General features: G+C 66.0%; 1 protein-coding gene across 2 annotated transcripts; it reads right to left on the reverse strand.

The window, feature by feature from the left end:
* Positions 1 to 6,442: 6,442 nt before the first annotated feature.
* On the reverse strand, positions 6,443 to 22,288 carry ZBTB7A (zinc finger and BTB domain containing 7A). 2 transcript variants are annotated; one of them, XM_042977762.1, is made up of 3 exons: positions 22,001 to 22,288; positions 11,313 to 12,583; positions 6,443 to 7,011 (listed from the first exon to the last, which is right to left on the reverse strand). In XM_042977762.1, exons 2-3 carry the CDS (start codon positions 12,566 to 12,568, stop codon positions 6,513 to 6,515), a joined length of 1,755 nt encoding a protein of 584 aa, XP_042833696.1. In that variant the 5' UTR covers positions 12,569 to 12,583; positions 22,001 to 22,288; the 3' UTR covers positions 6,443 to 6,512. The 2 variants fall into 2 exon arrangements, with proteins under 2 accessions (XP_042833696.1, XP_042833697.1); XM_042977763.1 differs by lacking the exon at positions 22,001 to 22,288 and adding an exon at positions 20,733 to 20,931.
* Positions 22,289 to 23,190: the final 902 nt, after the last annotated feature.

Raw genomic sequence — 23,190 nt, forward strand, 5'->3', positions numbered from 1 at the left:
ATTGTTTTTAAAAAACACAAATAAAAAAGGTCAAGGTGAAGCCACCGGGGCGTCTTCTCTGTGTGCTGGGGCGTTGGCTGGGGGCGAGGGCATCAAAGGACAGAGACAACCCCCGACCCCCCCCCCCCCCCTGACCGTTCCCTTCTGCCCCGCGGTGTTCAGGATCCAAGAAGCGCGGCCTTCGGTCCAGTGAGGAAGGTTTCGCTTTGGCCGCTGGGCCCGGCGTCTCCCCGCTACGTCGGGTGAGGAGCTGAACCAGAGCCACCCAACCCCAGGACTGTCCCTGCTCCCCTGCGTGGCCAAGAAAGTACACAAATGGCCAGTAGGCTCGTGGGAAGATGCTGAGCCTCCTCACCGGCCCCCGGGAGACGCAGCCCGGAGCCACCGCCCGTCCGCCGCGGGGAGGGCTGGCGTCCCCGGCCCAGTAGCAAGTGCTGGCGAGGCTGCGGGGACCGGAGGCTCGTGGGCGTGGAGAGCGGGGCGGCCGCTCCGGAAGACGGGACAGCGGGCCCTCCCCAGGCGCAACACGGAGCGACCACCAGCCGGCCCGCCCCGTCCTCGCGACCCACCCGGAGGTAGAGGGAGCCGGCTCACGTGGGAGCCCCCGACACGCACCTGCAGGGCAGCGTGACTGACGGGCGCCCAAAGGTGGGGACCACCCAGCGTCCACCGACGGGCCAGCAGATGGAGACGCGTCCTCGGGCGGGAACGTGATCGGACCTTGAACAGGAGCCAGGCGCCCACCCCCGCCGCCCCGCGGACGGACCCCGGACACGCGACGCGCAGGGAGGGACCCGGACGCCAGAGGCCACGCGGGGTGTGGGCCCGCGTGTGTGGAACGTCCAGAACAGGCCCGTCCGGGGACAGGAAGTGGAACAAGGTGGGGGGGGGGGGGGAAGGTGTGACCGTGACTGCTAATGGGGAATGGCACTTCTGGGGGTCATGGAATGTTCTGGAGCTTAGAGGTGACGATTCCATAGTTGTTGGGATGTGCTAAAGCCTCTGGCTTTACAGGGGGAGACGTGTGTGAATACTTCCAACTCGAAACAAGCCTCTCCCAGTGGACTTGGGAGCACGGGGGACCAGGCCCTTGTGGGGCTGGTGGCTGCCCCCAGCCCCTGCCGGCCCCACCCTCACTCAGCTGAGGGGGAGGCCTGGGTTCGAATGCCACGTGTGCAGCCACGTGACCCCTGGAGCGGGCACCCTCTATCCCCCCCCCCAGGCCCCCGCCACTGCTCTCCCAGGCTGCGGCCCCCCAGTCCTCTCTGCCACCCCCCCAGTCTGGGTCCTGCTGGCCTGAGCCCAACTGGGCAACAGAAGGGAGGGCCTCTTCCCGGGGCCCAAAAGTGCCCATGTTTGGGAACCCCAACCCAGACGTGGGGGCTGCAGTCCAGGATCCTTCATCGGTGCTTGGGCTTTGGCCCCCCTTCTTCCCCGGGGATGTCCGGGGAGCAGCCAGCTCGGATCCTTGGTCGCGTCCCCGGGGCCAGCGCGGGGCCGCACGGGGTGGGGGGGGGCCTCTGACAGACTTGGGGTGCCCGAGCGAGCCACCACCACTCCCCCCACCCCCCCACCGGCCTCCAGAAACCCTGCAGCTGGAAGCGATGGAGAAGCACGTCCAGTCCAGCCAGTTCTCCCTGCCCGCCCCCGGGCCCCTTCCCAGTGCCACCTGCCAAGCCCACACTGTGGGTCGCCTCCTCTGTAGGGGCCCTGGGCCTGCCGATGCTGGGGACACCCGCCCACCCCGGGAGCCCCGAGGCCAGGTCACCGCAGGGGCCCCGACTGGTGTGGGTGCATGAGCCCGGACCCTCAGGGAAGGGGGCCCCCGAGCCCCCACCCACCGTCCCCTGCTCCCCACCTCCCCCCAAACAAAACACAAAGAACATCAAAATCAGGCAAATGAGGCAGCAGCGGTCGTAACAGGCTGCGTTTAGTGGTTTTTTATGTACAAGAAAAATGATTTTTTTTTTGTCTGGTTTTTCATCTTTTGTCTTTTTGTTTTTGTTTTTATTACTTTTAAAGCTTCTCCCCCCCCCCCACCCCCAAAAGTGCATTTTTATCAATTGATTTTTTTTAAATCTCCCACACTTTATAAAGACTCTCAAATACAGTCTATGGAATGTCTGCTCTGTGCTCTGTGCCCCCGGGCACCGCCCCTGCCCCCCACCCCCCGCCCCCGTTCACCAGGCCCGGCCCCCCAAAGTCCAAGGCACCTTGTATCTGGGCCTGGGAGGGGCGGGGGGACCCTGGGCCTCAGGAACCCTGGCCATGGCCTCCAGGCAGCCCCGGCATCGGGACGGGGGTCTCCCCAGCCCCTCCACCTCCTGGCCCTGCCTGCCCACCCCCTGTGTAAATCTATGTCCTTAGTGCGAGCTAGTCTGAACTCTGAGGTTATGGCTCCCGGGGCGCCCGAGCCCCCAGGCCCTGACCCGTCCTGCGCCAGCCGCCCTCCAGGAAGGCTGCTTCCTCAGCTTAAATAACTTTTTAAAATAAAACTGCAAATATAAATATCTTTCTTTCTCAAAAAATAGGATTTTTGCTTTTTTTTTTTTTTTTTTTTTCTGTTTTAAATTTTTTGTCCTGCTTTTCCTTTCACTCTGTCTGGCCTCCTACAATCCCGGCTGCCTGGACTGCCTCGGTCCTGGGGGGCCCCTCCCCCCGCCCGGCCCAGCCTCGACCCCACCATGCGCAACGTGTCCAATGCTGCCCCCCCCCCCCGGATCCCGCCACCGCCCCCCCCCAACCCCGGAAGGAAGCAAAGGGACAGCCAGGTACAAATGGCGACGAGATGGCCACATGGGGGTCTCCTGGGCAAGCCACCCAAGGGGGGGGGGCCGACTTTGGTATGGCCTGCTGGAACCCGGAGAGGCGCAGGCCCACACCCGTGCCAGGCTGGGCCTGGTCCGGAACTTTACATTCACTGGGTTTTAAGTTTTGTTTTTTTTTTCTGTTTTGTAGTGTTTTTTTTGCTTTTTTTTTTTTTTTTTTTTTTTTTTTCTTAATCTCAAAAGGTGGGGTCAGGGTGGGGGGGGGGTGCTAGGCTGGGAGAAGTAGCAAGGGTGTTAGCCTCTCTCTCCTAGGTCCCACAGGCCAGCTGAGCTCTCCGGGGGGTGTGGGGGAGGCCCTCCGGCACACACCTCCCCCCCCCCCCCCGGAGCTCCCCCCCCAACCCTGCCCGGAGCCCCTGGCCCGGACCTCACTCTCGCACACACGCGCGCACACATCCACCCAAACTTCACCAAGATGATGGAAATAACAATTTCGCTTTGTTTTTCTTTTCTTTTTTTTTTTTTTTTGTACCAGGCAGTTAAAAAAAAAAAAAAAAACACCCCAAAAAAAGAAAACACAAAAAAAAAAACCCCAAACAACCAAACAAAAAAACGTTTTGCTGTGTCCTTTCTGACCAGTCAGCACGCTCCCCCTCAAATATTTTTTTTTTTGTTTGTTTGTTTCCTGAAACGCGAGAACTCAGCAGTATCTTTGGCAACACTTGATCACGACCTTAATTTAAAGAATAAAAATAAAATCGATCCACGTCTATGTACAGTATGTGATTGCGCGGGGTCAGGGGCCGGGGTCCTGGCGCTGGGCCCATGCGGACGCTGCGGCCCCTAGGACGGGCGGGCGGGCCAGGGGTTAAGGCGGAGTGGGTGGGCAGGGCGATCAGAAGCGGAGCTCAGAGCTAGGGGCAGGGGTTTAGTGCAATTCCCGAGGAAGTCTGTGTTAAAAGTGTGCTCGGCGGGGATTCAGCCCTTGCCCCCGCCATAGTCCCAGAGGCCTTGATCCCCCCACCCCGAGTCCAGCCGCCCCCACTGGCCAGGACGACAGCTGTGATTTTTCAGTTGGTTTTATTGCGAGGGGGTGTATGAGCGGGGGGGGGGGGGAGAGGGCTGTCCCCTCAGGGAACCTCTCAGCTGGGGTGGGGTGGGGGGGTCCCTGGCCTGGGCGCTCGAGCTCTCTGCTTGGCCTCCACAGATGGTGCTCCAAAAGGGCTTACTCTATGACACCGGGGTGTGAGGGAGGCCACCCGGCCCTGGGCTCCCCTGCCACCCCCCCTCAGGAGGGGGGGTCCTGAGACATTTGGGGGGCTGACGGGCTCGGGGGGAGGGGTGATGAATAGTATCCTGTAGAAACAATGATGAAAGTTGCCTTCTTAAAAAGCTTCCCTTTAAAAAAAAAAAAAAAAAAAAAAAAAAAAAAAGACAAGACGGGGTCTGTCACGGAGCAAAGGGGCACAGGGAGACGGGCCAGCAGCTGGAGGGGGGGGGAGCAGGGGCACCCCTCACCTTGGGCTTTGATGGGGGAGGGTCTCGGCTTGACAGAGCGTCTATTTACAGGGTCCCACGCTAGGCATTGCATATGCGAGAGGGCGTTGGGGTGAGGGTGCCCTGGCCTCTGGCAACACGGTCTCCCCAGCCCTGGCCCCCGTCCGTGGCCTGTGGCTCGGTCAGTACCGGGCCTTTGGGGAGCCAGAGGCTGGGGGGAGGCGGGTGCCAGCCCCCAGATTACAGTCAGTGCCTTTGAATAAAAAGAGGGGTGCCTGGGGGAATATAAGGCCCTGGAGGTGGGGCCCCGCCACCCGCCTCGACGGGGTTCACCTGTCCCAGATGGCGGCTCCTTGGTGGCCACAAGGAAGGGCGGCCATGCTGGGGGGCGGGGAGCCCCAAAGTGGGCGAGGGGTGAGGGCAGGGGGCGGGGGGGGGGGGACTGGATTGCTCTAGCTGGTTGGAAGGCCAGCCCTCTCTCGGGCCCATCCCTGAGCTGGGGAGTCAGTAAGGAGGGTCCCCGCAGACACGGGTGGCCATCGCAGGTGATGAGACACCTCCGAATCAGAACCAAAACGGGACAGGATGGGAGGGGGGTGGGGGTGGGGGGGACACGGCAGAAACACAAAAAAACCCCACGGTCCTGCCTGCAAGGCAAGGCCCCGGGTCAAAGCACGAATACCTCAGAAGACCTCGCCCCCGTGCCTTCCTGACCCCTGTCACCTCGGGGAACAGAAGTGGATTCTGCGTCTGCGGTGGGTTTTTTTTTTTATTATTTTGTACAAAAATAAATTGACTTTTAGGAATTTCTTTTTGCTCTCTCTCTCGCTCGCTCTCTCTCGCTCGCTCTCTTTTATTTTTTATTTTTATTTTTTTTTGTCTTTTCGACTTTTCATAGAAGTTGGTTGCAACTTGTAAACATTGTTTTAAATTAAGAATTAAGATAAAGTGTAGTACCCGTTCCGTTACAAAGTGCCAAGACTTCTATTTGTGGTTGGTTGTCTTTTTTTGTGTGTGTTTTTTTGTGGTTTTTTTTGTTTTTTTTTTTTTCCTTTCATTTTGTAAAATGTTGTCTTTATTGCTTTTGTGACACGAGAACGTCTGGCCTCTTCTCCCCTCCTCCCTGCCACCTCGAGACCCTGGGCTCCCTCCGCTCTGGCCTCGTCCACCCCACAATGTTGCTTTGCTCCTCTGAGGAAAGTATATTTTATATATATATATCTATATATATCTATATATAAATTTTGTTTTTAAGGAGGGAAAGAAAAAAAAAATCTAAAAAGTGCTTTAAAAACTTGGGAGAGGGCTAAGGGGAGGGTAAAGACAAAAATGTTTTGAATCTCCAAACGTCTCGTGGGGTCTGGGTGGCCTGGGTCGGGGAGCACGGCCTGGGGGGGGGTGGCGGGGCGCCCTGAGCGGCGGTCCGAGGGGGGGGGGGGTCCGCCAGGGTGTAAGTGCCGTGACGGGAGGCGGCGGCAGCCCCCCCCCCCCCCCAGGGAGCCACCCTGGCGCCCCCTCCCCCGGCTCCCCTCTCCGGGCCTGGAAATAAATAGATTTGTGTCACAGCGGCCAGGACACGTACAGGACCACAGGCAGGAGCGGGAGGCAGGGAGGCCGTCGGGGAGGCGGGGAGGTGGGGGGGGGGGGGAGACCCCCACTTAGTAAGTGCCCTGAGGAAGGAGGGTGGGGGTGGGGACAGGGTGCATTTTAACGTCCACTCACAGCGGACAGAGATCGTTTAAGGTCTTGTCTGAAAGACTCAAAGAAACCAGCGAGGGGACGAAAACAAAAGCCCACCCCAGTGCCCCAGCCCCCGCGGCCACCCTCACCCCCACCTGGCGCCTGGGGCCCTGACCAGGCCTCAGATGGGACCCCAGACCCCATGCTGGGTGTGCCCCGCGGGGGTGGGGGGGGGGGGCTCAGAATCTAGATGTCCCACAAAAACCCCAAACCGAGCCCTGAAACCCGTCGGCGGGGTGGGGGTACGGGGAGCCGGAGCGGGGCCGAGGGTCCCCGCGGAGGGAGAGAACATCATGAAGGAGAAAAATCTCAGAAAAGCACTACCCTAGATTCTGTGGCGCCTCATATATATATATCTGTATATATATATATAGATATAGATATCTGTATATAGATAGATTTTCTTTTTTTGTGTTTTTGGGGGGGTGGTGGGTGATTTTCTCTCTCTCTCTCTCTCTCTCTGTCTCTCTCTCTCTCTCTCGGGTTTCTGTTTTCTCTTTTTGGTTTTCAGGCAAGTCCGGCCGCGAAGCTGCCGTCGGCGGTGGCCCCGGCGCCCCCGTCGCCTCCCCCTCCGCCGGCACCCGCTACATTCAACCTGCTCAGGCCGTCGGCGCCGGCCTCGTCCTCGTCCTCGTCCTCGTCCTTAAAGTGCTTCTCCTGGCCGTTGCGCCGGCCGTCGGGGGAGCCGGGCGGGGCCGCGGCGCCGGGCGGGGCGGCGGCCCCCGGGGAGGGGTCGGGCCCCCCGAGCGCCCCGCCCCGCACGCGGGGCTTGCGGCCGCGGCGCGAGGGGACGCCGTTGCAGCCGTCCTTCTTGAGGTGTCTGTGCAGGTGGTCGGAGCGCACGAAGGTCTTGCAGCAACTGTCACACTGGTAGGGGCGCAGGCCGGTGTGCACGCGCATGTGGTTCTTCAGGTCGTAGTTGTGCGCGAAGGCCGCCCCGCACTGCTGGCACAGGTACGGCTTCTCGCCCGTGTGCTTCCTCATGTGCACCTTGAGCTTGTCCTGCCTGCGGGCGGGGCGGAGGGGGGGTGGTCAGCGGACGCCGGGCTCGGGGTGGTGCCCCGCGGGCCACGGCCGGAGAGGCGGGCCCTCCGCGCAGGGGTGGGGACAAGCCCGGGAATACCGGGGCACCCGGGGCCGTGGGCCCGAGACGTGGGCCCTCCAAGCCCGAGGAGGGACAAGCCCGGGAATACCGGGGCACCCAGGGCCGTGGGCCCGAGACGTGGGCCCTCCGCGCAGGGGTGGGGACAAGCCCGGGAATACCGGGGCACCCAGGGCCGTGGGCCCAAGACGTGGGCCCTCCAAGCCCGAGGAGGGACAAGCCCGGGAATACCGGGGCACCCACGGCCGTGGGCCCAAGACGTGGGCCCTCCAAGCCCGAGGAGGGACAAGCCCGGGAATACCGGGGCACCCACGGCCGTGGGCCCTCCAAGCCCGAGGAGGGACAAGCCCGGGAATACCGGGGCACCCACGGCCGTGGGCCCAAGACGTGGGCCCTCCAAGCCCGAGGAGGGACAAGCCCGGGAATACCGGGGCACCCACGGCCGTGGGCCCAAGACGTGGGCCCTCCAAGCCCGAGGAGGGACAAGCCCGGGAATACCGGGGCACCCACGGCCGTGGGCCCAAGACGTGGGCCCTCCAAGCCCGAGGAGGGACAAGCCCGGGAATACCGGGGAACCCACGGCCGTGGGCCCAAGACGTGGGCCCTCCAAGCCCGAGGAGGGACAAGCCCGGGAATACCGGGGCACCCACGGCCGTGGGCCCAAGACGTGGGCCCTCCAAGCCCGAGGACGGATAAGCCCGGGAATACCGGGGCACCCACGGCCGTGGGCCCAAGACGTGGGCCCTCCAAGCCCGAGGACAGATAAGCCCGGGAATACCGGGGCACCCACGGCCGTGGGCCCAAGACGTGGGCTCTCTGCGCTGGGGAAGCGACACCCACAGGGGCTGGAAAACGCCTTGCACTGCCCGCCCCCCCCCCCACCACCTCTCAAATGGCAGAACCTCTCCGAACCCCTTTTCTCTTATCCATAGAAGGAGGAAAATAATGGGGCTTCCCTCTGGGGGTTCTGCCTGTGGCACCCGCATTCATTCACAACACTAGGCATTTACTGAGTGCCTGCTGAATACCAGACCCTATTTCCGGGGCTGGAAAATACTACAGGGCATGAGGCAACACGCCAGGGTGTTTGGTAACAGAGAGGGTGGCCAGCTGTCCTGGTCTCTAAGACGGAAAGTCCTGCATTCTGGGACAGAGGGTCCCCACCCCACAGCCCCCACTCTCCGTCAACTCCCCCAGCACCTCTGTCTTTCTCTGCTCTGGCCACGCTGGATTCCTGGCTGTCACTACAACAGGCTGAGCACAAGCCTACTTCAGGACCTTTGCACATGCTGTTCCTGCTGCCTGGAGCACTTTTTAACCAGATCTTCATATCTGACTTCCAGCTCAGACGTCACTTCCTCAGACGGGCCCCTCCCCACCTCGCACTCCACCCGACCCACCCCGCGTCCCTCAGGCCACCACCTCTTACTCTCGTTTGTGTGCCGGTTTCCTTGTTCCTCATCTGTCTGCCTGCCTGGACTGCGAGCCGCAAGACAGCGGGGCCCGGGTGATTCCGGGGCCCCTGCCTGCCCATCTTGCCCCACAGGGAACAGTGCGGAGCCAGCCAAGCTGGCCAACGGATCAGCCCTAAAGCAACGACAGTCCGGGTGCTGCTCTGTGTCACACAGCAGCCACGGCTCTCACACGCGGCCCGAACCCTCGCGACGTGGCCTGCTCAAGCTGAGATGGGCCACCAAGTCCAAAAGGCGCCCCAGATCTTGAAGGCTTCGTTCGCTTAACGTGTCACGCAAACTGGCTCGCTTAGAGCTCTGTCCGCCGATTACACGTTGAACGCAAGAAAAATGGACGTCAAATACGACTCGAGTTACTTTCACCCGTTCCTCTCGCTTTTTAAAAAATGCGCCTGCCGGAAGATGTCAAATCACAGAGGTGACTCATGTGATCGCTGGGATGGCCTCTAGCCGTGGGAGAGGATTCCTGCCTGGAATCCACAGGGCAGGGGCAGAGACCTGGGTCTCCGCAACCCTGGCCAGCATCTGACCCGTTCCTTGCTGCAGCCTCTTGCACCCTCCGGCTCAGCCATCCTGGGCCTCTCACTTTTCACACCTACCACAATGCTCAGTGGCGGGACCGACAAACTCCTATGCATCCGTCAAAGCCCCATCTCAAATGTCCCTCCTCCTCCAGGAAGCCTTTCCCACTCCTCAGAGACTTGGTCTCCCCAGGCTCTTCTAGCCCCAGGTCCCTACCTCTGGCACCACCCACAGAGCTCTAACCCTTTCAAGCCTCTCTACTGCCCTGAGGTTCAAGGCCTGGCCCTTTGCAACCAGACCCCTGCCTCTTCTCCAGCCTTATAATCCCACGTGAGTCAACAGAACTCGGAACACAGTGAACTCCTCGTTCCCTGGACCACCCGGGTCTCTTAGCCCCGAGGGAGCTCCCTTCCCTCCACCTCCTCAGAGTCTATACGAACACGGTCTCCCGCTTGTCCCGTCCAGATCCCAGCGCGGGCCAGGTCCAGAGGGGGCAGCAGGGACTCCGACTGAGGAGCAGACAGACTCCTCCAGTTAAGGCTCAGAGAGGCAAAGCGACCTGTCCCAGGCTGCACAGCGGGCCAGGGGCTGCCCGGTGGTGGGGTGGGGGTGGAAGCAGCCTGTTTCGTCACCCCGAGCCCTGGTCCGGGTAATTATAGCCCCGGCTGCCACAGGCCCCGCTTACTCAACTCTCTAGTGTGACTCACAGGGGCCCCTGGGCTCCCTGGCCTGAAGGAAGGCGTGGGGGCTGGGGCCCTGGGTTGGGGGCAAAGAGGAGCCAGGTGGGCACGTGGGGGTAGAGGCCCGGCCTGGTGTGGCTCTCCCTGCCTCAGTTTCCCTGCCTGGTAAACAGGATCAGCCTGAGTCAGGGTGGGGTAGCCAGGAGAACTCCAGCTCAGAATGAAGCCACCTGAGGCCTGTCATTAGGGGTGTGGGACCGGGGCGGGGGTGGGGGTGGGGGGGAGTGTCAGGGGAGCCCCAGGCCCCTTCTCACCTCTCCAGATCCTGGCTTACTGGGCCTCTACAAAGCTGCCCCTCCTGGGCCCAGAGACCCTGAGGGCACGGCCCACAGCCACCTTAGGACCCCTGTCTGGAGGAAGAGGCAGCCCCCGAGACTAACAGTGCCCCAATCTCACCAAATGGGGGGGGACAGGCCCCCAACTAGATTCCTACCTCCCAGCTGGCACCCTTTACCCCTTGCTTAGGGTCCTGAGCCCTGCAGTCTGGGCCACACCCTCTTCTCCTGGCCTGGTGGGGAAGGGGCCGGGGGTCAGCCCCTAGATCCTGTCCCCGTGGGGCAGGGCCGGGAAGCTGGGACAATGGCCTCTTTCTTCAGCCTGGGTGGGCGTGGCTGGGGGAACCCCAGGGCGGGTGGGGGTAGGGGGTGATGCTGAGTCACCCAGCCTGGCCAGGCCCCTGCACGCCAGCCCCCCGCGCACCCCCCCCCTCCCCCCGCCGCCGCCGGCTGGCCCACAGGGCCCAGCCGGCCAGCTCTGGACTCTTAAGACCCAATCACAAATTCCCCTAGCCTGGCCTCCAACTCCTCCTGCCTAGGGACCAAACCCAGCGGCTCCCATGTCCATTTCCCTCCTGCTGCTGCCGCGACCCCCAAGCTGAACTGGCCTCAGGGCCTTTGCAGTGGCGCTTCCCTCCTCGGGGACTCAGCTCTCTGTTTAAAACAGCCGCCGCCCCCTCCCTGGTTCTCTGCTCCCAACCTGTCTTCTCAGCTCTGTGGTTTTAGCTCACACACGCCCCATGGCCCGCACGGGGATTCTGGCGTGCCTCTCCGCTCCTGGGTCCCTGGGGGCCTAGGACAGGGCCTGGCGCCCAGCAGGTGCTCCGTAAATGCTGGCCGAGTAGAGCGAGTCCCCCGGGGCTCCTGGGAGACTCAGGGAGGCAGCCCGGCTCCCCCTGCCGTACGGGGCAGCCACCCTCTCCCCAGGCAAACGTCGGCCTCCAGTCCGGATGAGAAGGACGCCCCCCACCCCCGACTCCCGGGCCTTCCCTCGAGCCTGAGCCTCCCGTGGTCCGGCCCCGAGGCCTATGGGCTCAGCCTGGGGAGCGCCCGAGCCCTCCCCCGCCCGAGACAGAGAAAGCACCATCCCCGGAGGGGACAGCGGTGCCGCGGGGGGGGGCTGGGTGGGGGTCCCGGCGTGCCCGCTGCACCCCGCCCCCCGCCCCCCGCCCCCGCCCCGCGGCGCACCGGCTCACCTGGTGAATCGGACTTTGCAGATGTTGCACTCATAGGGCTTCTCTCCGGTGTGGGTCCGGATGTGCCGCGGCAGCTTGCCGGCGCCCTGGATGACCTTCTCGCAGATGGGGCACTTCTGGAAGGCCTTGGCCCGGATCTTCTTTTCCACCTTCTGCGACCAGGCCGGGTAAACATCCCCGTCGTGGGCGCCGCTGAAGTACTTCAGGTAGTAGTCCACGACGCCCTTGTCGTCCGCCCGCGACTCGTCGTCGCTGTCCCCCGCCGCCGCCGCCGCCCCCGCCCGGCCCACCGATGACATCATCTGCTGCAGCAGCGTGCTGGCCGCCAGCCCATCCGCGTCGGGCCCGTCCCCGTCCCCGTCCTCGGCCGCGCCCGACAGGAAGCCCGGAGAGTCGCCCGGCTCGGGGGCCGCCTCCGACAGCGAGGCCGCTTCCTCCTCCCCACCCCGGCCGTAGTGGCCGTTCTGCGTGGCGGTGGCCGGCGGGGCCACGGGCGGCGGGAAGAGGCCCCCGGCAGGGGCGTCCTCGTCCCGCTCCGGCCACAGGCCCGGGTTGCTGTCGCCCTCGTCCGCGTCCCCGGCCGAGGGCCGCTCGGCCGGCGGCCCCGGCCCGTAGAAGTCCAAGCCGTTGCAGTCGCCGGCGGCCACGGCGGCCACGGCCGCGGCCACGGCCTCCTTGGTGGCGTCCAAGTCCTCGTCGGACGTGCCGAAAGCAGACCAGGGGAAGGCGGAGGTGGGGGGCAGGCTGTTCATGGGGTTGCTCTGGAAGAACTCGAGGTACTCCTTGGCCCGGAGGAGGTTCCGCTGGTCGGTCTGATCCACGAGGTCCAGCTGCCCGGCGTCGGCGCCCGCGTCGGCCGCCAGGATCTGCCGGTCGAGGAGGTCGGCGCACACGTGGCTCACGGCGGGGATCTCCAGCAGGCGGGCGGCGCTGAGGATGTCGCCCACGTTGGCCGTGCTGACGGTGAGCGTGGCCGTGTAGGCGAAGTCCATGAGGGCCGTGAGGGCCTCGGCGCTGACGAAGTCGATCTCGTACACGTTCTGCTGGTCCACCACGGCGCCCGACGTGAACAGCTTCTTGAAGTACTGGCTACAGGCCGCCAGCACCGAGCGGTGCGTGGGGAACTCCCGGCCCTCCACCAGGATCACCACGTCGCACAGCAGGCCCTGTGTCCGCTGCTCGTTGAGTCCGCTCAGGATGTCGCTGCTGTGGTCAGGGAACGGGATCCCGATGGGGCCGTCCACACCGCCGGCCATCTTCCGCGCCGAGACCTGCAGCGCCAGGTGGGGGGGGGGGGGAGGGAGGGAGTAGTGATCGTGAGGGTGCGGGGTGGTGGGCGCACCGGCCGGGGCTGGGGACCCCCGGAAGGTGGCGCCCCCCCCCCGCCCCGCCCCCAGCCTCAGTTTCCCAGCTGTGCACCAGGGCAGGCGGACGTACAGTGCTGCCTTATCAACGGGCAAAACCCACGCCGGGGGCTCGAGCGACAGATCCTGACTCCCCCCCCCCCCCACCCTCCCTCCACCAGAGGGCCCCCTAGAGTGCCAGGCCAAGGGATGATTTGAGGCGGTACGGGAGCACACAGTAGGCGCTCGATAAATGCCTTGCTTCCTAATGAATCTGAGTGCTGGCTTCTGCCCGCACCCTCTCTAAGGAGGCGGTGAGGCAAGGCACCCACTGTGCGCTGTCATATGGCCGAGCCCCCGGCAGTCCCTGCGGGCAGCACCGTCTGCCCTGTGGAGGTGAGAAAACAGGGCTCCCGGTGGAGAACCACGCCCACGGCCCCTCAGCCGTACCCTGACTCAAACCTGGGATGTGTGACCCGGGGGGACAACCCGGTCGTCAGTCCCTGCCTGGCCCCTGGGCCTTTTCTGACCTCCCAGTGAGGCTCCGAGTCAGGAGGAAAGGGTAAGGCCAAGACCCAGGGACCAGGCTGTGGGCGTGCCCTGGAGGGGCGGAGCCAGTGGCCACAGGACAAGCCACTTCCCGCGCCTGGCGGAGCCCCCAGCACGGAGCCCCCAGGACGACGCAGCTCAGCTTGGCCCAGGCACAGCAGAGAGTCACGGGGTGGGGGCGGGGGGGAACGACTGCCTGAGGCTCCTTTTCCCTGCCCACCCAAGCTGAACCCCCAGAGGAGAAGTAGGGGCTTTCTGTCCACCTCATGCCCACCCGGCTCCTCCCCAACTCTTGGCCACCCTGTTCGGCCCAGGGCCTCAGTCTCCCCATCTGTCGAATGGACAGAGAGGCCTTTGGAAAAGCTGGCGGTAGTGGTGGGGGACACTCCGTCTGTCCTGCCCCTCTCCCCCACTCCCTTTTTCCGCCTTCCCCTGGGCTGTGACTCATCCACCCACTCGGGCGCTTGTGCAACCCTCTGGCTCCTGTCCCCACCCCTCCACCCTCTCTGGGGAGCCCCCAGCTGCCCCAAGCCACCCAACACAACCCACGTTCCTCCGGTTGCCCAGCTCTCAGGACAGAGCCCCCACACATCTCCCGGGAGGGGGGCCGCGCCTTCCTTGGCCTGAGGGCCTCGGGACCCCCAGCCCCCCAGGCAGAGCACGAGCAGCCCAACCCAGCTCCAACCCACATCCCTCCCGCCGCGAGTGGACCAGCCTGGCGAGGGACCCCGGGGTTGGTCTGGCCCGACCCAAGGCCAGGCCGGGACTGTCCCGACCCGGGGCCGCCCTGGGAGCAGGGCCCTGGCCCTGGGGCTGACACAGAGGCCTTTGTGTGGCCACTCGGGCCGGCACTACACTTCCCAGGACGCCTCTCTCTGCGGCCCGCCCTCTTTCCCGCTGACCACACCAGCTGCTCGGCTCCCCCCCCTGTTCCGCCAGCCTGTGGTGGGGCCGGGGGGGGGGGGGGGGGGAGGCTCAGATGTGGCTGTTGGGAGCAGGAGATGGGGGGGGGTGGACGCCCGACCCCATCTGAGGCCCAGCCACGGAAGCCTCGGAGGAGCCCCTGTGGCGGCTCCCACCCCCTGCCACCATCTGCCGTCTGGCCCCAGGCCCCAGGGAGCAAGTGGGCAGATGGGCTCCGGATCAGACTGGCCTCGGCCCTCCTCACCCCCTTCTGATCCGGGCCACCAAGGCCTCAAGATGGCCACCGTGGCCCCGCTTGCCATCCTCCCCCCAGGTGCCTCAAGGTCCGGACCTGCAATGGTTCAGAGCATTCACCAGCACCTCCCCCCCCCACCCCCCGCCCCCCGCCCCCCAGGCTGCCCCACCCCTGCCTTCCCACGGGCACTGCGCCTGCCGGGCAAGGGGGCTGGCGCAGCCCGGTCCTAAGTATGAAGATGCTCGGGCTCCAGTTTGCAGCCGGCTGGGGGAGCAGGCACGGGGCGCCGGCCCGGGCCCTGGGCCTGGGTCTGCACCAGCCAGGCGAGCCTGCAGCGTGGCGCGGCCCGTAGGTCCAAAGGCCACGTCTCTGTCCCCTCCAGCCAGGGCCTCTGTTTCCCCCACGTAATCCTAAGAGACCCCCCCACCCCCAGCAAGCCCTTGCCTCATCCCTCAGCCTGGAAACTAAACTAGGTCTGCAGACAACCTGGCCCACACCCTCCCGCCACCTGCGTGCCACACCCCAGGCCACTGCCCCCACCCCTTGGGGCCCCTCCCTCTAAGGCAGAGGCAGAAAACCCCTCGCGGGTCAGGCGGGCGACCCGGCAGTTAAAAGGCACCTGTTTGCTGAACACCCACTGTGCGCCACGGCATCTTCTCGCCAGGACAGCCGTGTGGCCTCCTGCACCCTAAGAGGCCCGGCCGGCACCTGACACCCAGTAGGTGCCCCCACGCCAGGTGGCTGCCTCGGTCAGGACGACCCAATGAAACTTCTCTCCTCCAGGAAGCCCCACCCCCACGCCGGCCTGGTCTCCACCCTCCAGGGCCAGGGTCCTCACAGCTCGGGCCCACACCCACCCAGCCCATCTTTCATCAGAGCCCCGCCCCCGCCTCCATGGGATTTCCGGGGCGCTCGGTGCTGACTCGGCGGCGGCCGAGGGGCAGGCCTCAGCAGGCTCCCCCCCTCCCCCCACCCCCGCCGCCGGCGCACAGTAGGGGCGCAGCAAACCGGATGAACCAAAGACCACAGAGCTATGCGCGGAGTGAGCCCACACCCAGCCCCGCCCACCCGGCTGGCGCGCTCCCCCGGTCCCACCTCTGAGCTAACCTAGGGTCATTTATTTGCCGCACTGTTTCCAAGGCGGCAGAACCCCGGGCCTGTCGGGAGCCCTCCCGGGGCCTCCCGTGTGCCCTGGACGACTGGGGACTAACTGGCACCTTGTTCCATCCTTCTCGCTGTAAGCCCAGGGCTTTACAGACGAGGAGAGGCTCAGAGAGGTGAGGAGGCCTGGGCAAGGGCACACAGCAGACCAGCGGCCAGGCGGGGGACCCAGCGCCAGGTCAGGAGTGCCCTCGCCTGGCCCCAGGAGCAGCAGGTGTGGCAAGGGCATCCTGAGCGCGGGGAACAGGACAGGCAAAGGCCGGGAGGTGGGCGCCCCGGAGAGGGACAGGGGGAGGAGGCCCTATTTACCGTGCTTCCCAAGGTCAGGGGCAAGGTGAGGGTTGGGGCGGGCCTCCTCCTTCTCCCCCCTCCCCAGACTCGTGGGGAAGGAGAGGGGGCGGCCAGCAGGGGGTGGGCAGGTAACTGCCACCTGCTGTCTTCCTGGAAGAGGGGGCGAGGGGGGTTGCTTAATGAGCGGTCGAGGCCTGTCTACCCCCCACGCCCCGGCCCCGACACAGAGTAGAACAGGAAACCAAAGAAGGGACCTCTGACACCTACTATGTGCCGTGCACAGCAGTCCGAGCCCAAATCCCAGGTCCTCCACTTCCAGGCTGTAGGACACTGGGCAAGAGGCAGGGCCTCTCTGTGCCTCAGTTTCCTCGGAGGTCATGACAAGTGCCAAGGGGACTGGGGCTGCTTGAGGCCCAGGGTCCCAGCCCCACCTATTCAGCAAACTCTGCCTGAGGACCTACTGTGTGCCGGCATGTGTCCCCAAAGGCCCAGTGAGGCTGCTTTCTGACCCCCCACCCCCCGGGGCCTCCTTGAGGATGGGGGGACTCCGAACTTAACCTCCGAACGTGACTCCAGGAATTCAGCCCCCTCTCCACCTACTGCGTGTCAAGGAAGTATGTGGTGAGGCCCCAGGAGGAAGCCAGGGGCGAGGAGCCCTCACCTGGAGGGGAAAACCAGACCCAGAGAGGGTGGGTGGCCGGCCCAAGGTCACACAGCAAGTCTGGTGCCCAGGTGCGGTCGCCAGGCCCACGCCCAGCCGCCCCCGCCCCCTCCCAGGCCAGCGGCCTGTGTTGCAAGGTTGGTCCCAACGGGTAACCCCGCCCTGACCTGGTGCCAATCCCTGCCTGGCCCGGTCCCCGGCCTGGGGTTTAATGGGACAGGAATGCAGCGTCCCGATTAGGGAGTGGGGGGCACCAACGGCCCAGGGTGGCTGCCGGGCTGCCAGCCCGCCTGTCCTCACAGGCCTCCAGCCAGGCCAGACACCAGCAAACAGGCCCTCGGCCATTTTATGTGTCCATTTATTGCCCTAAATGGGGAGGGGCTTCCTGCCCAGGCCTTAAAGGGCCAGAGGCAGGAAGGCTGCAGGCCGGTGGGAAGTTGGGGGGCGGGGGGTGCTTCGAGGAGGTCACGAGGATCCCATCTGACCCCCAACTCATGGGTGGGGCTGAGGCTCACCCTATTCCCACGCTCTCGAGGGCTGTCGCGGGCCAGGAAGTAACAGCCCTGACACCAGTCACCGGCTTCCAAGAGGAAGCCCCGGGAAGCCAGAGCCACTCATGGGGAGTTAGAAGGAATGAGCTTCCCATCACCTGGGGGTAAGCAAAGCCAGGCTTCACAGATTCCCATCACGGTCTAGCCCACCCTTGCTCAGGCTGTACCTGCTTGGACAAAATGCCCAGAAGGGGCCTGGCTGGCCTCTCGAAGCTGTCCTCTCTTTCGTCCAGACCTCTCCCTCCCTCCCCCGAGGCCTGCTTGTTACCAGGAGGTGCCTGCACCTCCCACCCCCCCCACACCCCCCCCCCCCGCCCCCAGCCCGGGCAGGTGGATCGCTAAGCCTGGAGGGCCCAGACGAGGGGGAGCCTGGCCCGTGGGGGCCTTGTGTCCTGTGCCCACGAACCCGCCAGCTCCCTCCCATCAAACACATCCTGATGGGAGGTGGGACGGGGCCTTGTTTTCCAGTTAAACCAGAAAGGCGTGGGTGGGGACACTTCCACCGAGTGGCCGCTCACAGCCTGCTGGGGGGACAGATGGAGGGGCCAGTCCTTTGGCCAGGCTCTTCACAAGCGCCAGATTCTCAGCAGGGCCCCTTCCGCGCTTTGGGGCTCCACTCAGGACTTGGGCCCCGAGGGCAGGCGCTGCTCCTCAACAGGCCCGACCCTGATCTCGACAGGGGTCCTTACAGGTCTGTAATCACTGCCCCACTTTACGGGTCAGGAAACTGAGGCTCAGAGAGGGGAAGTGACTCGCCCAGGGTCACACAGCAGAGCTCACTTTGAACACAAGCCCACTGGCTCTGTACTGCCCGACTGGTCCTTCCCAGGCTCCTCCCCCCTCCTCCACACTGCCCCCAGGTACCAGCAAGGGACTGAACCCCCTACCCTGGAGGCCTTGGGGCTGAGGACAGCTTATTCTCACGCCCCCTCAGAGCTGCCTCTGCCTCAGAAAAGGGAGAGGTTTGCCTGAGGTCACAGAGGGAGCCTGGGGCAGGACTGGAGTCCTGCTGACATCTGTGAACTCAGGACAGGGGGGCCCTAACCCCTGGTCACCAGGGATGCAGCACTCTCCCAGGCCCTGACACCGCACGACAGTCGCTCAGCCACGTCTCCTGGGGAATCGGGGACTAAACCCTCAGGACCACAGGTTTGGGCTGATGCGAGACTGAGGCTGGCAGAGGGGCGGTGACCTCCCCAAGGAGACCTCAGGTGGAGGTGAGGGCTGGGCTGGGACTGGACCACACTGGCCCCCACCCAAGCCTGTTCCTCTGGTCCCCACTGCCCAGGGCTGTTGCAGGGCGGTTTATGGTCCATCAGGTGCCTGGAGCACAAGGTGACAGGTGAGGGGGTTCTGCATGTCTCAAGTGGCCGGGCTGGCGACACACTCCGCCAGAATCCCCACTGCGCCCTGAGTTGACCTAGGTGCTCCCTCCATGAGGGAGGGCAGGAAAGAGGACACAGGTAGACCCACAGGCACCACGCAGGGAGAACCCTGTAACCCCAATTTACAGCGGGGGACACCCAGGCTCCAAAAGGCCAAGGGGCTTGTCCAAGGTCACACAGCAGCCAGTGGGTCATTCGAAACCCCAGCAGACCTCGGGCCAGCTCTGCTGCAGAGGGGCTGGCCCTGAGTCTCAGCTTTAGCGAGATGACCTCAGTCATCTTGGGTATAATGGGTCATAAAACCCAGAGCCCTGCCCATCTCCAGGGGCCAAGGTGCCAAGGTGCGGGACTGTGGCTCAGAGAGGGCAGGAGAGGCCTTAGCGAGCCATAAAAGTGCCTGCCACAGAAGGCTGGGGAGGCGAGAGGACAAGGGGCTCATGCTGTGTGACCTTGGGCACCTGGCTGGCCCTCTCTGAGCCTCGCTGTCCTCTTTGGACACAGGGTTTCATAAGCCCCAGGAAGTCTCCATTTGGCCTACAAATGCCGGCTCTCAGCCCCCAGGAAGAGAAGTGGGTGGGTGCCCCTCAGCTGAGAGGAGACTCGTCTTGTGAGCCAGGAGGCAGGACCACGAGGGTCAGACCCAGGCCCAGCTAGGTGACCTTGGGCTGCTCTCTGCTTCCCCCTGGGCCTCAGTCTCCCCTGCCCAACACGGCACCGGCTCCGAGGGTTGCTGTAAGCCACCCCCCCCTCCCTGCCCCGGGGTCCCCACACGCGTGTCTAGCCTCCCCTCCCAGCCTTGGTTTCCTCCTGTGGCAAAGGGGACTGCCACCAGCCTGACCCAGCTATAGGTCAGAGGGCCCCAAGGAAGAGAAAGGAAGGGAAAAAGCAAACACGAGTACTTGCTACGGCCTCAGGAACCTTCCCCACTGGATGAGACCCAGCTCTGCCAGGCCTCAGTCTCCCACACAGAGGAAAGGGCGCATCAGCTCCCTGCGGCCACCCCCTGCTGCTTCTCCTAGGGCCCGTGCTGAGAGTTTCTCGTGGCTCCCGGCCCGGGCCAGGGTGCTGACTGGCCACCACGCAGCCAATCAGAACTGAATAATAAATACCCCCCCAAAGTGACCCTCGAATTAAAATTTCAGTGTCCCCGTTGGCTCCTCTTTCCCTCATTAGGCATGCGGATCCCGGGCCTCCGGTCTCCCAGTCACCGGCTCCTGCCCCCCCTTCTCCCCTAGGCTCCCGTCTCCACAGCGATGGCTGGCGGTAAACAGAGCCCCGAGCCCAGCCGACAAGTGCCAGGCCCGGTGCGCTCTAGGGGCCCCAGCGGGGGTGGCCCCCAGGGGAAAATGCCCCCTGCACGGAGCCGAGCCTGGACTCCCCGGACCTCTCCCAAGACCAGCTCTGCCAATAGGAAGTGATCGGCTGGTCCTGCGGAGGGCCCCCCCAGTGTGGGAGCGGCACACTCAGGGTTACGCCCTGGCCGTGTTGTGGTGGGGGGGGGGGGGGGGCGCTGACATGGAATCCCGGATGCCCTCTCCAGCCGGCCCTGCTCCCGGAGGCAGCTGGCAGGGGGAGGGGGTGCGTAGTAAACCAAGCCTGCCACCCATGGGTGAACCAGGTGGGCACACCCGGGGAAGGGGCACCAGCACCTCTCTCACTTCCGCCGCCCGGCTTGGGGGGGTGGGGGGAGGAGTTGTCTGCCTCCCCTGCCGGCTCACTCCACTGCTGGCTGCATTCCCCAAACATTTAGTGGGCGCCCACTGGGTGCCCCAGCCAGGTTGGACAGCAGTCTCTTGCTGCGGTCCACCGGGCTCCCCAGCCAGCAGTGCCACCCAGAACCCGCAAAGGCCTGTGCCCGGGGGAGGGGGGGGGGGTGCACCGGCCCCGGCGCTCAGTTCAGGCCCCTGCCTGGTTCCAGGCCCGGGACTGGGGGAGGGGGCTGGTTCCCAAGCCAGGGAGGGAGGAAGGGCGAGGGAGGGGGCCGGATCCCACCGGCTCACCCCCTCCTCTGCCGGGACTCAGGGTTCGCACGTGGTGGTGGCGTCAAGGGGAAGGAGGGGGGTCTGAGCCAGAGGAGACGGGGTCACGCGCTTTGGGGGCGCGGGCGGCGGGGAGAGGGGTGCTCTCCGCCCCCTCCCCGGGGGCCGGAGCCGCGCGGCCGCGCGGGCGGGGCAAGGGGCCAGGCCTGTCCCCCCACCCAAGGCTGAGTCAGGCCCGGGCGGGGGCAGGAAGCGGCCCCCTCCCCCGCCCCGGCCGCAGCGCGCGGCCCCCGCCCCGGCCCGCGGGCCCCCGCCGCACCGCCCGCGTGGGGGGCTCCTACCTCCTTCCCGGGGCAGCGGCGAGGGGGCCCGGCCCCGGCGGCGGCGGTGGCGGCGGCTGCGGCTGGGCTGGCTCCCTCCGAGGGGCCGGGAGGCGGCAGTGAGCCTGGCCCCGCGCCACCCCCCGCCGCCGGCGGCCAATCCCCACCCGGGCTGGGGGGAGGGCGATGCAAATTACCCCGGATCTGGGTCCGCCCGCCCGCCTCCCCCACGCCCGGGCCCGGCCTGCACTAGGCCGCGCATCCCCGGGCTCGCTTGCGCCGCGCGGCCGCTGGGGCCGCCGCCCTCCCCGGGGAGCGCCGGGTGGGTGACCCCCCCCCCCCTACCGGGGCGGGGGGCCGAGGGGAGGGGGGCTGGGGACGGTTACACAACCAGGCGGGGAGGGGCCCCGGGGCGGGGAGGGGGCCGGCCCGCGGGCCGCGCAGCCGGAAGCCGGGGACCGCCACCGGCCCCCGGCGAGGGGAGCCCGGCTTCAGGCCCCGCCTCCGGGCCGGCTCGGCCCGCCCCCGCGCCGCGCCGCGCGATCGGTCCGCGCCCATTGGTTCGCCGGCCCGCCGCTCACCGCCCCTCCTCCGCACCGCCCCTACCCGCGGACCGCGGCGGGCCGCCGGCGCGAGGCACCCTGGGACTTGTAGTCCCAGCCGCCTGCCACCTGCCAGTCGCAAGCGGTGGGGGGACTACGGCGTCCAGAAGCCCCCGCGGCCGCGCCCGCCCACCGGGACACTCCACCCCTTCCCCCTCCTTTGCAAAGCCCCCCTCCCTGTTTTTTCAGCCCCCTCCCCCCCCCATCCCCCATGGAGCTCAATCCTGGCCAACTCCAACGTATGCACGCAGCACCGAATAGGCCCCCGGGGGGCGAAAGCACCCCCAGTACCTAGCTGCAAACTTAGCACGCGACGCGCCCCCCTATCTCCCCACGCCGGTTCCCCCCCACCCTCAATGCGGCCCCGCTTCCCCTCCCCCGCTCCCCGCGCGTCTGGGATCCCCGAAAAGCCATGCACTGGGGCGCGGGGGGGGGGGGTGTGCTGGGGCATAAGCCCATGCACTTCGCCCCCAATCCCCCTTCCCGGGCGGCGCCCCCTCCCCGCGCTCGGGATCCAGGGCGCTCCCAGCCTCCGGGCAGCTGCCAACCACCCCCTCCTCTGAAACTTGCGGAACGTCCGCGGCTTCCCGGATCTCCCCTTCCCGAGAGGGCAGAGGTGGGCGCAGCGCCCCCGGCCCGTCCCCGCCCTGCACCCCGTGCGGGGGGCCGCGCCGGGCGCTGACTTACCTCGCGCGGCCGGGCCGGGGCCGGGCCGGGCCGGGGCGCGAGGGGCCGGGGCCCGGAGTTGGGACTGGGCTCCTCGGCCGCTCGCCTCCGGGGTCCGCGTCTCTCGCTCTCCGCCTCTCGCGCTCTCCACTCGTCGCTCCCTCGCTCCGGCGGCGGCGGCGGCGTCACTGCCCCTACAGTAACTGTACAGTACAGCCAAAGCCCCGTATGATGCTCGCGACTCCCTTCCTGGTTTCTCCGAGGGCAAGAGGGGTCCTCCCTTGTCTTAAAGGTGCCGCAGCCGCCGGCCCCCCCCCACGCCCAGCCCGCCCCCCCACCCCGGCCTCGGAGGCCAGAACAGGCTCGGCAGGTCCCCTCTTGCCACGTCTCTGCCCTCCCGTGGGGCTTCGCCCGCTGCGCCGGGGAGACCGGGCTGTTATTAGGTTTTGTCAAGTTGGTGGGGGGGGGGTCCAACCCGCCCCCGGCGCGGCCCCCCTCCTCTGACCTCTCCGCCCCGCTGCGCGGCGCCGTGCCAGCTTGCCAGCTTATCTGGCCCCAGAGCTCCCCGGGGCGCGGGGGGAGCGGGCCCCCCGGGGTGGAGGGGGGTGGGGGCCTCCAGATAAACAGGCCCCCAGCCTCTGCGCAGGGGCGGGTGCGGGGGGGCGCGGGCTTTGCCCCCGACGCCCGGGGCGTGGCAGGATGGCAGCGGGGGCGGGGAGGGCTGTGCGCACTGCGAGGACCGACGCGGGCGTGGGTCGCGGCGGCCTGGGCCGCTGGGGGTAGGGGGGGGCGAGGGAGCGGGGACCCCGGGCCAGGCGCCGGCCCTCCCGGGGCCTCAGTTTGCCCCGCCGCAGAAGGGACCCGGGGGCGGGTTTTCGACTGACGGCTTGGGTCCGCTGGGCTCCCGGGTCCCTAAATGAAACAGCCAACCTGCCTGCCCGCGATTATATAAAAGAGTCGCCTCCGCCCGCTGCGCCAGGGGCGTAGCGGGGGAAGGGGTTGGCGAGGGGCGGGCTGGGCGGTTGTTTTCCCGGCTTGCCGAGTTCCCCCACCCAACTGCGGGCCGCTGGGCTGGACGGGGACCGGGCCCCGGACGTCTGGGTCCTGCGGGCCGTTCGCTCAAGGGTCTGCGTGGCTCCGGAGGGGCAGAGATGGGGAGTGGGGAGGCGTTGGCTCAGCCCGACTTTTTTCCCCTGTCCATTTCTCCTACT

This window comes from Panthera tigris, chromosome A2 (genome assembly GCF_018350195.1).
Source record: "Panthera tigris isolate Pti1 chromosome A2, P.tigris_Pti1_mat1.1, whole genome shotgun sequence".
NCBI classification, from domain to species: domain Eukaryota; kingdom Metazoa; phylum Chordata; class Mammalia; order Carnivora; family Felidae; genus Panthera; species Panthera tigris.